The sequence below is a fragment of the Biomphalaria glabrata genome, chromosome 11 (assembly GCF_947242115.1).
Source record: "Biomphalaria glabrata chromosome 11, xgBioGlab47.1, whole genome shotgun sequence".
NCBI classification, from domain to species: Eukaryota; Metazoa; Mollusca; class Gastropoda; family Planorbidae; genus Biomphalaria; species Biomphalaria glabrata.
Window position 1 is genome coordinate 38,247,501 of NC_074721.1, and position 15,862 is coordinate 38,263,362.

At 36.5% G+C, this 15,862-nt stretch overlaps 1 protein-coding gene across 1 annotated transcript; it reads right to left on the bottom strand.

Annotated features, from left to right (window-relative positions):
- Positions 1-104: 104 nt before the first annotated feature.
- On the bottom strand, positions 105-6,663 carry LOC129928976 (perlucin-like protein). The gene is made up of 4 exons (XM_056045590.1): positions 6,471-6,663; positions 4,947-5,132; positions 2,269-2,448; positions 105-229 (listed from the first exon to the last, which is right to left on the bottom strand). Exons 1-4 carry the CDS (start codon positions 6,661-6,663, stop codon positions 105-107), a joined length of 684 nt encoding a protein of 227 aa, XP_055901565.1.
- Positions 6,664-15,862: the final 9,199 nt, after the last annotated feature.

Genomic DNA, 15,862 nt, shown 5'->3' on the forward strand with positions numbered 1-15,862 from the left:
CAAACTAACTGATACAACTTCAATTCATATAAGCTTTGTCGGTTGTTGTTTTTTGTTTGTTTTTGTTTTAAAAGTTTTTATGGTTTTTTTTTTTAATCTATCAACTACTTGTTCATAGGCTCCATCTCACAGATAAATCTTGATAAGTAATCACACGAGTAATCGTTGATTGGGTAATACACTGGGCTGTACTGTACGCAATCTTCACCTAACATGTCATCAGGTTGATCTGAAAAAAAGACAATTTCTGACATGAACATGTGACATGAACATATTATATGAACATGGGACTTGAAAAATAATACAGGGACATATTGCATGCTGTCAAAACTCGGTCATTGGTTTGTAGCCCCAAACAGCTAGCACAACAAAACCGATGTAGGTGTATGTAGAACTTGAAATCAACATGAACAAGTTTCTTTGAAAACAAACCTGAATATCACTTTTACAAAGAAATAGACACAGATTTAACTTGAAAGCAGATGTATATAGAAACACAAGTGAAGTGCTAATTTAAAGAAGATATCTGTGCCATTTTACGTCTCGAGAGATGGTCTTTTTCTTTGCAACTTCTTGTGTGACTAAAGAGGCCAATCCTTCATCCACAGCTGCGATCGCAGGTTGGGCATATATAATCACCAGACACCGTTGCATTTTCACCCTTCTTTCTGCTTCTGTTGTGTATGACATCTGCAATCCGAGACCCTTCCTTTATGCTCTCTCTCCACTTGGATCTATCCAGTGCCATCTCTTCCCAGCTGCGTATCGATTTTGAAGAGCTTCATGTATAACGTAAAAGTGGACGATCAGCGGCTCTCCTGCATGCTATAAGATCGCCATACAGAATGTCTTGTGGAAGTCGACCTACTGGCAATCTACGAACGTGGCCAAGCCAGCCCAGGCGTCTGATAACAAGTTGAGACTTTGCAAAATTGTTCATTGTCGATGACAACACACATTAATCAATGAAAAAAAAAGTTAATTAATTAATTCTAATATATTAATTTCTGTTTATCTAGAACTGTGCTAAGTAAGCAAAAGAGATAAGGCTTGTGTAGAGAATAACATGAAAATTGTAATTGATAAAAATCTCCTAATTTTTTAAGTACTTGGATAGCTCTGTGGCTAACAAGTCGGACTTACATTGTGGAAGCTCAAGTCCAAATTCAGACTCACGCAACCTAAAAAAAAAGGTTTTTGAAAAGGCATCACATAAACCTTCCCCCCACATACCCCCACCCCATCCCAATGTTCCAAAAAAAAGTAATTGGACCATAGCGTATTGAGCAAGCTATAAGTATGAAAGTTGTGCATAATATTGAGTTTAAACCAAACTTGTTCATATAAAAAAAGTTATCTTTAACTAATAACATGTGATAATCAGGGTTTAATAAAACCTAGTTTAAAAAAGGGAATTTAAAAGTGTATTAAAAAAAAACGTATATCGATTGAGATTGCATCAATTATTTCGAACCAATCAGTTTTTAGAACTTTACATATGGCTCCTATCTCGGAAGACAATGGATGCGCCCAGATGACTCACTGGTTTTTTGTTTGGTTTTGAGACGGTGCATAATCTGGCCATTCAAACCAATGCTGGAGCGGCACAGTTTGTCACAGTTCGTGCATGTATATGCATCTGTCTCGGGGCTAGCTGATAGGGCAGCTTTCTTTTTCGATCTCTTCACTAAGGCAGGTTCGTTTCTTTTGTTCTCGGCGAGGTTCGTACCAGCACGCACAGTCTGTCTCCATGCTGTCTGGTCTTGGGCTATTTCCTCCCACAGACTTTCATTGATATCTAAAAAACAAAAAGTAAAATTCCCCTTTCAGACCTTGTGGTCTATAGGGCAGATGATGATCATCTGTTTCTGTGGCCTACGGTTAACAAAAGTGTCATGTGGCCAGCACAACGATCAACAGCCTTTACTTTTTCCTAACTAATGTCAGGTACCCATTAGAGCTGGGTGGACTCAGAGGCGCCCGAAGATCCCGAAATTAAAAGTCTTCACCAGGATTCGAACCCCGGTCCCCGGTTTGGAAGCCAAGCGCTTTATCGCTCAGCCACCGCGCCTCATCATTGATATCTTGACTAACAATAATAAATGTGTGTGATTGGAAGTATTTGTATGAACAGTTTTCATTTAGCAAAAACCAGTGGGCTGTATGGAGGAGCAGCTATGTGGGAGGTTTCCGTGCTACGAACTAACTTTGGTTTAAACTGAATATTATAAACATTGTCACTATGTTACGTTGACCAATCGAACTTACGTTGTGCGAATAACGTCCAGTCGTTGGTCCAGATAGATCCGTCATCCACCCATTTGAAGACACCTTCCTCTGACAGGTCATCCAGGCCTATCCAATGATCCACATTGAAAGTTTTGACAGCGTCCAACAAAATGCTGAGTTTCTCTGGCACTTTTATAGTGTAGAGGCTGGAACCCATGTCTTTCAGAATTCAAAATAAAAACATAAAAAGATTTATAAAAATTGGTTTGAACATCTGGCAGTCATAGGAGACTTACTTCTTAATTAAGGCAGTGGTTCCCAAACTGTGTTCCGAGGAAGCCTACATTTCCGCAAGGCCCTAATAGGTGTTCCACGAGCTACTGGAATAATTCATTTGTAGGTCACTTATAGAGATGCACTTTAGGTGACATAGTGAACGCATAATTGTGACGACATTAATTAAAAACGAGACTGTATCTTAGATAGATAAAACGGACATAGTCATTAAGCCTTTAATCCTGTTCGTTATTGTCTCGTAGCGGCTTATGTTTAGAATTCGCACTTGTAATACACCTTACAAGATACCCAATCATCTAGGATTGTCAAGGTACTTAGAAATACTTCAAATAGAACTTAGACACATTGATCTGTTACACACCACGTGATTTAACTCTTTCTCTCCGTAATTATTTAACACATTCTGGTGGAATCAACGCTGGTATCGTCAGTTAGGAGAGAAAGAGTTAACCTCTCCGCTATATACTCAAACTGTAAAAAGTTTTCCATTAAGGAAAAAGTTTGGGAAGCACTGCCTTTAAGATTTATTCAGACTGGAAGAATTTATATTGAAATGTTACGCATTCGTTTGTTCTTTTTTTTTTCTGTTAGATGACGGAAGACTTTCAACGCTGGAGCGTCAAATAAAATTCAGAGAATGTGGAAAATGTTGGTTATAGAACACTGAAGATCTACTCATTAATGTTAAGAAGCTCAGGGGACCCAGTGGCTGTGTGGTTAAGCGCTAGACTTCCCAACCTGGGATCTTAGGTTCGAAACCTCTGTGAAGACTAGGATTATGAATTTCCACCTCTAATTGGTACCTGACTTAAATTGGTGAAAGTAAAGGCGGTAGGTCGTTGTGCTGGCCACATGACAACCTGCTCATTAACGGTTGGCTAAAGAAAAAGATGACCTTAATATCAACTGTCCAATAGCATTCAATAGTTTGAACCTCTTTGAAATGAAGTTATTTACTACTTAACGCTGAATCTACAAGACACGGAAATTTTTTCTACTTTGACCAAGCTGATGAGTAAAACTCTCCGTTCATTGTCTTACTAAAATGACGTTTCAATGGAGCAGAAAGTGCAGTAATTCAAGTGACCATGCAAACCCTGTCTCGAGCTGCATAAAGTCAGTGTCCGTCGGTGGTCTATTGTAAAAGTAAAGTAAAGTTCCCCTTTCAGACCTTGTGGTCTATAGGGCAGATAATGTAAAGGTCATCTGTTTCTGTGCCCTACGGTTAACGAGGGTGTCATGTGGCCAGCCCAACGACCAACCTTTACTTTTCCCAGGTACCCATTAGAGCTGGGTGGACTCAGAGGCGCCCAAAGATCCCGAAGTTAGAAATCCCAGTCTTCACCAGGATTTGAACCCGAAAACCCAGTTCGGAAGCCAAGCGCTTTACCGCTCAGCCACCGCGTCTAACCTCTGCGCTTGTCTTCCGTAAATATTTTCTTCAGGTTTGGGTCTAAAATGTGTCCCACAACTTTCTTGTGAGTTCTCTAGGTATGTCTTTCAAAGGCCATCTTTATTTCTCCATGCCTTTGATGGCGAAATGCGTCTTAGTTGATCTTTATAGCGCTCCCTGTGAGATGGTAGTCACTTTCCTTGGTTCGAAATAAAATGTAACAACTGTTTTTGTAATTATGAAATGTTTTCAGATTAAAAGCTGGTCCTAATTTAAAACTAAAACTAAATTCGTTTGTATATTATAAGCTACCCAACATAATAAACATTAGGTTATCAGACCCTAAATTTTTATGTCGCAATTTTAAATTCTGCAGACGTAAGCAAGAAGTAGTAAAAAAAAAAATGTTTATTTGTAAAATGTGTTTTACATGTTTCGGATGTTCCTTCAGAGTTGAAGATAATTTACTTCCTAGTCCTAACCTCCCGTAGGTCGACGGGGCAGTGGGCAGGGTTTGAACTCGGGACCATCGATAAGTCCGAATGACAGTCCAGCGCGAATACTGCACAACAAGGCAGCCATCATAGTACAGGTCTTAAAACAATAAATAGTAAAGAAGCTGTCTTATAGTTAATCGCCATGTTCTATTTTTCTAGAGTTTAAACTTTGCATTATGACTTGAAATACATAAAACCGTCGAACATTTTAACAGTAGCGTACCGAGCCAGGCGCCCGGGGCAGCAAGACTTGTCAGCTACATCCCTCCCACTTCAGCACCCCGGCGCCCTGAGTAGCTGCTCCCTTCCGCCATCCTTTCGTTACGCCACTGTATTTAAAGGCACTTTCTGTGACGTCTGCGACCTAGATTCACAACTAAAAAGAGGTACACCAGTCTGAAAAGGTAGATAACCTTTACTTCATAATGTAACTATTTCTGCATCTGGTCACCGGGTCACTACTGTACAGACAAGAGTTATCGAACGTCTCATACATCAAGAGTTATCGAACGTCTTAATGACGTAACTACCTTTACATAAGTTGACAGCAGTCCTGTAAGTGGCCATTGTGTTGGACAGCCACATGCACGAGCTGACACTGCCTTTAGTTACAACAGTGAAGTTGACTTTGCTGGTGTCACAGAATGTTCCAGGGACAGAATACAGAGTTCCAAGTGTTGAATTAAAAGATTTGTCAGACGATATAAGCCATGATCCTGTAGAAAATACAATTTTATCTAGTTAACATCGAAAGAAAAGGCATGTGAAATAAACAAGAAATTTTCTTTGAATCTACCGATTAATTACGACTTTACTAGTATATTTAGTTATTCAGACCCAGCTTTGACCTATATATTTTGTCATATCTTTCGCTAACGAAGCCGATGTCTGACGGTAGTTAATTTAACTTTATGTGTTCTTTTATGATTGATTAGCTCAGAAAATAATCTCTACCACACAATCGAGCAAAAGGTTTAATGTCGCGCGGATCAAAAGCTTTTCTGACAGATATTTAAAATGACTCTCAAGTTACTGGAACTAAAATTTAAAAAAAAAAATTCAACGTTAATATTATTTTTTATGTTACTACGTGGGAGCAGAGGCGTATCTAGGCTTGACATCATTACCTGTATACCTTCCCCCCCCCTCCCCCCCAAAAAAAAACACTTTTCCGATAAATATACTTCGTTACTTTATTATTTTATTAAAACAATTGCTTTGTTTGTTTTACATGTTCGGCTGTTCCTTCAAAGTTAAAGATTATTACACTATTACACTATAGATTATTATATTAAGCAGTGAATCATATTTAATACCGATATTCAGGAATAATTTGACTCCAAGCTTTCTTGAAACGATCTTTTTTTTTTTTCTTAATTTTTCTTTTAGTAGCAGTTACTGCTGTAGTAACTGATTCTTCATCAGTACTTAAACCCATTGTTCTGGGAAATTAAATTGTCATTAAACTAGTGTAAATTGTCTTGTGACCGCAGACAGTACTGAATATACTGAAGATATAGGGGGCCTGGTGGTCACTAAAATAAAATAGAATTGCAATATTAATCACTGATAATTTTTCTGTACGTCTAACTAATATATTGGCTTATTTATGATGTGATTATTAATAATAGTTTAAAAAAAATAACAAATCAACACTAAACTTATAAGATAACTTGAAATATAATTCCAAGTTTAATAAATAAACGAAATTACCACATCTAATTAAATTTAAATAAATTTTCGAAAAACTATTTATTTTCAAAATATTATCACTAAAGAATACTTAATAAGTTCAATAAGTTGATTGTTACATTTTAGTTTTTTTTTCGTTTTTTTTTTCAGTAAATATTTTACCTGAAAATAAGTGCTAACTGTTAAACGTTTAATAACTTAACATTATTTTGATAATTCTTGGTGACCAAGCGGGCCGCATACAATGTGTCCACGTGTCGCATGCGGCCCGCGAACGCTATGTTTGACATGCCGGAACTAAAGAATGTCTGCGAAAAAGACAAAATGACGACAAAGACGACAAACAAAAGTTATGACGTCACCTGGTGTACACCGTTTTGACTTCCGGTTGTAAACGAAGCTGTAACACATCGGAACATACTTTGAACACTGAGTTGCGCATGCGCTGACGGAAGAAGCTTCAAACTCAGGACCGACGGACCACATTTTGACTGAGTTGCCGTTATTTTGGAACGGTTTGAACCTCAGGACTTTTATATCAGCTGTTGCAATCATAACTAAACAAAAGAGTTGCAGTAGTTATTTATTAGGCTTACAAAAATAACAGTTACAATAGCAAGTTAATAATTATTCTAAATAATAGTGACTTAAAGGATCAGGGGTCATCTTATGATGGATATTTATTTTATGGCCTTGCTCATTATAAATTTCCAGACTTGTGTCCGTAAGGTTTCAAAAGGGACAACCACGTGTTGGATTTGCTGTTTGTTTAGTAACATATGTATCTGTGGCATTTTAGGTCTCGAGAGACGATCTTTTCCCTTTGCAACTTCTCGTGTGACTAAAGAGGCCAATCCTTGATACACAGCTGCGATCGCAGGTTGGGCATATATAATCACCAGGCGCCGTTGCATTTTCACCCTTCTTTCTGCTTCTGTAGTGTATGGCATCTGCAATCTGTGACCCTTCCTTTATGCTCTTTCTCCATGTGGATCTATCCAGTGCCACCTCTTTCCAGCTGCTAGTGTCGATTTTGAAGAGCTTCATGCATTTTATCTTATCTTATATGCTAGACATTACTTCAAAAAAGAAGATGATTACGTCCTACCCGTCATGCATTTAGTCATGCATATTAACCAATGACTTAAATTCTGCCAAGTCACTGGTTTTCCTTGCTAGCTCAGGCAACTCATTCCATGTTCTAATAGCACTAGTATCTTATTCATTAGAGACTTTTATTCAATAAATATTATTACATTCTGCTCTTATCCATGTTTTAATCTAGGCGTGCATGTCAAGTAGAGATTTCCTGGCTGATTCAGATACCTCGTTCCATTTTCCATTGGCTTTAGGAAAGAAGGATGTGCTTATCTTTGTGTCTTTCTGAGTATTTCATAAGGTTTTTTATTTTATTTGTAAGTTGGGGTTTATAGCGATTGGACCCAGGAGCGGGGGCGGTGCGCTGTGTACGTGGTATGGTCTACTTACTAGCCCAGTCTATGGCCGCTACTACTGGGAGCCCTCAGACAGGACAGGAGTGAAGAGTTTCTAGGCCTGTTCGTTGTATCAAAGCCTCTCTAACGATCATCCCCACTTTCCTTCAAGGAACAGTACCAGGAAAAAGAAGAAGAGGCATACAGAGAAAGCGATGGGAGGACAACATAAAAGAATGGATGGGCCTGCCATTGAAAGAGGTCCTAACTAAGGCAAAAGACTGGGAGAGATGGAGAAAGACGGTCGTCGAATCTTGCATGGTGCCCCAATGGTCCAACAGACTAAAGAATAGGTAAGGTTAAGGTAAGTTATGGTTTATTGTTGTTTTTTTATATTATTGCTAAATGTGCTTTACTAGTTTGTCTTCTATCATGAAGAATCTTACAATTTATTGACTTGTTCTTATTTAACTACTCTAGTCAAATGTGAATAATTCCTGTGTTATAAATATCGCGTTTTTTTTTTAAATTGTTTTTAAGTTTTCTTGAGTAAGATTCGATCTGAGTTTAAATATAATAGATGTAAATACTAACAAGAAGAAGAAGAAGTTTATGTTTAAACATGAAAAAAAAAGCTGATATAAGATGTTTATGCTAGTATAAGTCGAGGTAAGTTTTACATACTGTTGTTTCTAGAATGTTAGTATAGAAGCCAAACAGTTCACAGAGGTTCATTATTTAATTAAAATGAACTGTAGTGGTGTGTTATATTCTCATAAAATCTCATCTGTCCTTTGACTTACGTCGTAGGGGTGCTGTGACACTTCGAGTTACCAAATCTTTCCACTTTTCCCTGACACAGCTGTTCTTAACAGAATATCAAAAGAGAGGCCGGTCCATTCTTTAACATTGTCCAGCCAGCTTTTTTTCGGACGACCCTTTCTTTGTGCTTCTTCCACACTACCTTGGAGGGTGACAGTGAGTCATGTCTTACAATACAACCAAACCAGCTCAGCTTTCATGTCTTCACAGTATTGAGGATGTTCCTTCTTCTTTAAAGTGTTGACTTGTAAAAACAAAAACTTATTTTGTCTTCTTTTCCAGGCATCTGAGACCCTGCAATGTTTCTGTAGCACTTACTCTCAAAGGATTGGATTCTTCTTTCAGACTCAGCGCTCAGTGTCCAACTTTCACAACCATATAGGAGTACAGAGATCTTTTAGCGACGAATATAGTTTAAATTTTACTGGGAAGCAGATATTTATATAAAGGTTTTATAAAAAAGTGAAGTACCGCTTTTTGACGTTGCGTTCTTTAGGGCAGATGATGACAAGAGTATGTTTCTTTTGCTAACGGTTAACGAGGGTGTCATGTGACCAGCACAACGATCAACCCGTTTTTTTTCCCCAACTAATGTCAGGTACCCATTAGAGTTGGGTGGACTCAGGGACTTCCTAAAGAATTCCGACATTTAAAATTCCAGGATTCGAACCCGAGACCCCTCCTTTCGGAAGCCCGGCGCTTTTACCTCCACACCCTTAATCCTTTTTTCTTATTTTAAAGATACAGGAGTTACTTTAAAATAAAAACATAGAGTTGAAGCTAGGTGCTGAAACAAATGATACATACATATATTAAACATAAATGAATAACAGCACCAGGGACCAAGTTTTTAAGACAGAAAGTAGTGAATTAAAATGCTACGAAAATAAGGACATGCGCCGACCGAGGCTCGAACCTGTGACTCCGGATTCGACACCACCGCCTAGCGATAACGCACCAAGCGAAACTAACCTTTCTCTTTTAAAAACTTGGTCCCTGATGCTGTTATTAATTTATGTTTAATATAATTTTAAAAAAAAGATAATTACGCCATATACGTATATAGATAGCTGTGAGTGTGTTTGTGTTTCGTGTGTGAGTGTGTATTTGTTTCGTGTGTGAATGTTGTTCGTATTTTCATCTATATTGTCATTGTACATCAGTTACTCCGAGGTTGTCAATTGTAGTCAAACTGAATTTCCATTTGATTGGATCAATAAAAATTATCTTATCTTATATCGATAATGACAAACGTGAAACAAATCAGTTCTGAGACTCACCTATGTTCGAAATATACAACCAACTTGAAAACATTAGAGCGTACATTATACAGTTCTAGCGACTCTGTTATATGTAATAATGTTAGCGTCTCGTATATTATTTTTGCTCATTGCCAATTACCTAGCTGCTGACACCAATATAACACAATCCACTTCGATATACATTATACTCATAAAAATATATATCTTTGCAAAAGAAGGTATTCAAGAAAATAAAATGTTTCCTTATACTAAACCACCATTGTGATTTGATGGCCTATTAAAGTAGCATGGCAGTCAATCTATGATGTGGCTGGGTCTCTTAACTGGAAATCAAGTATAAAAATAAAGATTTTTCTTTTCATGTGAAGGTCATGCGGGTAAACTTAATTAAGTGAAACTTGTTCTTCAACAATAACACCAGTTAATACTTTAAAGCATTGGCCTTTTTTTGTTTAAGTCATTATCGTCCACCATTCAATGCCAGAGTGAAAGAACCTGAGAAAATGAGTTTCACCTGTTAACATGTTAACCGCTAGAGGGTTTATTTAAAATTGTGGAAGACTTAGTTACTAGAATTCTCGTCTGTATGAACTCAGTGCCCAGGGGTTAACGTCAATTTTGAATGGAAATTATACTTTGAATTTAAAGACGGTGAGTGCAAAAGGCCAGTTCTATAGTGTATATGCTGTAGGTCGCCTCTCGAAAGCCTCATGGAATGTTCACCTTAAAAAAGGTGACTCTTCAATACCTGCTTAAGGTAAGTATCAATATCTTCGTAAGTTAAGTCTTCAATACCTGCATATGTTAAGTTTCCAATACCTGCATAAATTAAGTATTCAATACCTGCGTAAGCTGAGTCTTCAATACCTGCGTAAGTTAAGTCCTCAATACCTGCGTAAATTAAGTCTTCAATATCTGCGTAAATCTTCAATACCTGCGTAAATTAAGTCTTCAATATCTGCGTAAGTTAAGTCTTCAATATCTGCGTAAATCTTCAATACCTGCGTAAATTAAGTCCTCAATACCTGCGTAAGTTAAGTCTTCAATATCTGCGTAAATCTTCAATACCTGCGTAAATTAAGTCCTCAATACCTGCGTAAGTTAAGTCTTCAATATCTGCGTAAATCTTCAATACCTGCGTAAATTAAGTCTTCAATATCTGCGTAAGTTAAGTCTTCTATACCTGCATAAGTCAAGTTTCCAATACCTGATTAAGTGAAGTCACGATTCAAATGTCAATGACATTTGTGGATAATTTCAGATTCTGCATTAGAATCTGATGTTAAAAGATGACTTTATATAGTTGTATTTTGTGTTCATAAAAAGGTAAGTGTTATTTGTTTTTATATTCATCGGATTTAAATTCCTTTGTTTGAGAGCACGTTCTCTTCGCTTCGAACAAAAAAAAAATGTTCATTCTTTATTTTGCCTTGACAATTTGTTTTGTGTTTACGCTTCCATTAAAGAGGTTGAATAAAACTGATTAATATAGAATCTATGAACTAACCAAATTTTTAAGCACTTGAGGGTATGGCTATTTTTAGCACTATTTGTTTTGCTAAACTTTATATGAGCTGGAGTTCTACTTTCACATTACAATAGGGCATCTCCATGATTGTGCTATTACCGCTTCGATATTTTCGATGTGTGCACTTTGTGCTGTTGTTTCTAAATTTTGAGAACTCCTTGCTTTGTAGGTTTCTTTTATAATTTAGATTTGTTCTGTGGTATTTTTTTTAACAGAGCAGGTCTAAAAATTGAATGACATAATTTCGTATCGTCTTCTATTTTATCCGTCCAGAAGAAAGGTTCTTACAGCCTTTTCAAAAATCTTTTAGAAACTAAAGTTGCGCAACTCTGACTATTGCACCTACACTCCTCATCGAATTGTTCAAAACATCAACTAGATTTATGTCCCTTGCATTGTGTACTTGGGATGATGATAATTGCATAATGATAAATGGTTGGGTAGCGAGTAGGGACAAATTAACATAAATATTGTTGTCTGGTAGTGCGGACTTACGTTTGGTCGTCTCGAACGTCACGGACTTATGCACTGCCCCCTGCCATACCCCGTCGGCCCGCGAGAAGTTTGGACTAGGAAGTAGATTTAGACCTGGACTTTAATTATCTTCAACCATGAAGGAACGTGTGAAACATGTAAAATATTTTACATATATTATTTTTTTAAAGGTTTTATCAACTCTGTCTGTCTGTCTGTCTGGCCAAAAGTTTGTACACCGTATTGCTCCGACACACAACCAACCTTGGATAAAGCTGAAATTCTGCACAATTATTGCAATTAGTTAATTAACTAATAGCCTAAATTACTTTGTTTGGTATCTTAAACAAGCGAAAGAAATAGTACTTGACTGAGGTGGTAGGTATAAGCTAAATTATTCCCCTTTATTGATTGTCGTTTGGAAATTATTACAAATTTAATAACATGACTGATCCAAACTAATTGATACGTTTAAAATAAGCTTTGTTTTTAAGAAAGTATTTTTTTTAGTATTTTGCTTGTTTATCAACAAGAATTCCTTCAAATAATATAAGAAACTAATCATGTATATTTTCTTTTGTCTTTGTAAAATTAAGGTTAAATATTGCAAGTAGAGGATCGAACAGAAGACTTTCGGGTTACGCTCTCTCAATTTAGCTAACCGGCCATAGGTGGGAAAATTTGGGACGGTAAACAAAAATTACCCAATTCTCCAATACAAGGTACTTTGAAGCCTCCATGAAGACATGATAGAACATAATGAGCCGAAATTGACTTGGTTGACAACAAATCCCAAAGTTAAACTGTTTTTGACTAGCCATTGTTAATTTTGAGACTAGTTTGCCGTTTGAACGTCTGACTTATGTCAAGGCCATCGTAAACGGAGGCAACTCTAATGCACAATTTTTTTTTAATCGTCTGCAAATACGTACTTTTTACAAGGCGCACGAATCAATAGGTGCGATATTTATATACGTCAGTGCACGGACTTTTTTTTTTCATGCAAATAAAACAAAGTGAACGATAGATGATTGATTTAAATATTTATTTAGTTATGATTAAGTTCAATAATAGATAGCCATTAATATAGAAAGTAAAGTTCCCTTTTCAGACTTTGCAATGTATAGAGCAAATAATGTATGGGCTTTACGTTTCTGTGGCGCTCGGTTAACGAGGGTGACAAGTGGCCAGCACAACGACCAGCCGCCTTTACTTTTCCCCAATTTAATCTGGCACCTGTTCAAAATGGCCAAGTTAACTCGAAATAGTCAAATCAAACGATATTTATGCAAAATAAGATCGGAAAGAAATCCATAACATAGGCTCTGAAAGGTTCACCCATGTTCATCTGTTTGGTCTGGGAAACCAAAAATTCTCGACCTGTATGGTGACATGTATACACTACGCAAGACAGCAGGGTTTCTGTCCAGGGCTTTTGCAAGAGAGGATTTGAGCCTTTCAAGCCCTCACTCAGATCGAGTTTGATGATGATGATGATGATGATGATGATGATGCCGGTAAAAAAGAAGAATTTAATAGTTCCAACACGAAAATGCGAAGCTATGAAGTACAAACTATCAACGACCACAATCCTCTCTCCTTCCATACAAAATAGATGCGTTGGCAATCGATATGGATAATAATGTGAAGGCCATCTTTTTCTGCGGCCCGAGGTGGCCTGTGGCCAGCACAACGACCACATTAAAATCTAATTAAATTAGCTTAATTTTCCTCTTCCATACCTAATAGACGTGTTTCGTATGAACGTGTGGCTGACGTGGTCGTATTTTTAGCACTGCTGAAAAGTGGCGTAGCTAGGATGGGGGAGGGGATGGAAGGGAGAATTTGAAAATCCTCCGGGCCCCCGCTTGATAGGGGGCCCCCTAATGAGAGAAATTAAATTTTTTTACATTAATTATTAAATATTTCGCCATTATCTCATGTCTTGATGTCGAATGTCAAAATGTTAGGATCCCTAAAGACGTGACAAATTCCTAGTTACGCCACTGATGTTTAAGTTGTTATAATTAATATTATGTTGTTAATATTCATATGTGAGCCTTGGATGTTTTGTAAAATGTTTTACATGTTTTGGATGTTTCTTCAGAGTTTACTTCCTAGTCCAAACCTCCCGCAGGACGACGGGGGATGGGAGCGGGAAGGGTTTGAACCCTCGACCGTCGATAAATCCGAACGACAGTCCAGCGCGCAAACCGCACGATCAGGCAGCCATTGATAATTGGAGGCCCTAGACAAAGTGAATAGGGTGATCCATAATAAAATAGAAAAACAAATTAAGACCAAAAATATGAAATGAATTAAAAACCTTTTTGTATTTATATCTAAATCAATTAATAATGTCCATTTATAAAGCGCCAATAACACGAATGTACTTCATGGACGATTCATAATCATCAGACTTGAAATAACGTTACGACATTTCACCAAAAGGAAGAAGCAACGGTCTTCTAACTTATGCAGTCTAACAAACAGATCTAAACATACGCGAATACACTTTCAATTATACTAGACACTTGTTTATTACTTCCTTTTTATATTTTTCTATCCATATTTCTGGAACTTGTAAGATGACTTAGGATGGTCCTCGCTAGTAAATTGTATACTGAAAGATGTCTGCATCAAACGAGTTGTTTTTTTTAAAGATTTGGAAGCTTCAAGAAGATCAAATCAACATTGCAAAGTACCTATAGCTTATAAGTATCTTTTTTTTTTCTAAGTCTTAACGTGTAGCTTCGATTGACACAATTAACTCTAAGAGTAGCTGCCATTTCATAAAAAAAAAATCTGTAACATATACAGATATTGAAATCATTGAAATCAAAGACAAGTTGTGCATTAAACAAATTAACCATAGCTTTCACAAAATCCATTGTCTGCAAGACAATGAATATAAGATGCTTTTATGGGTAAAAAGGCAAAATGTTTCATTGTTGAATCTAATGTACTCGGTAGCACGCGCGAGATACTTTTATAATATATACGTATTTGATATGCCTTACATTTAACATGAAATAGGTATACTACATTTACATTGAAACAGTCTCCTTAAAGACCGAAAGTGTAATTGTTTTTTTCTTTACAAATCCTTATGGTGAATTAGAATAAACAAATCTCTGACAATTATCCATCACACAAAACAAATTCGAAATGATTTCTAATGGTCGATTTCTTGACACATTTTACCAAGACAGTTCACGATATAAAATGATAATAATTGGAAACAATGTTGAAACAAAAAATCTAGATAAACACTGTTAAAGAGAAGTCAGTCAACATAGTGCTATTATTATTGTTAAATCGTTTTTTGTTTAACTCGTGAAATCAAATACAAGCTCTATGATCTCTGCGTTCATAGAATATAACTATTAATAATGTGCAGCTTTTTAGCTTTACGTGACGACAAGCGTTGATATTTGCGATACAGTTTTAACAAGTTGCATTTTAAATAAAGCAAATTGATAACCATTGCACAGCAATTTACTCAGAGTAAAAGCAATTCCACCCCTTAAAGAGTTTAGGATGCTACACTTTCATCGTGTTATATTTAACCTTATTAAAGTTTTAACCTTCCACTGTTCCGGCTAGAAAATAAAATTGCTATGAAAAGATATTTTTTGAGTAGATGCAGGACATCGTTAGGGTCACATTTAATTGGCTACTTGTGCAGAACAGAGAAAACCGAAGAGGGAAAAAAAAGTACATTTCTGTTTCAAAAAACTTAAAAAACACGAATTAAAATTTTCAAAAAACCAAGTTCTTTTGGACGATGTAACTGGGTAGTGTGATTAACCCTTAAAGTGCTCAGCTTTTTTTCACAAGAGCGCATACAAAATGGAATTACGATTCAAGTGTTTAGAGGCTAAACTACCACACGAGTTTAAAGAGTTAAGGAAAAAGTATTCTTGTTCAGCTTAAAGTTGGAAGAGAACTCTTCTTTAAAAGAAAAGGGGAAAAGTTAACACCTTTTTACCGGAAGATTATAAAGCAGAAGTTGATAGCAATCTGGCTAAAAGAGTATCTTTAAGTAATAATCTGAAGGTTTCGTTTTAATGTTATGCTTAAGACTTTATTATAGGTTTTTAATTACTATCTTTTACTTCATGGACAATAATGCGATAAATATGAATCTTACGTCGGACTTTGGTCATAATAAAAATGGTTCTAATTTAAGTACAAGCTTTAAAGTGCTAGTACTAGAAAATAATCTTATTAAT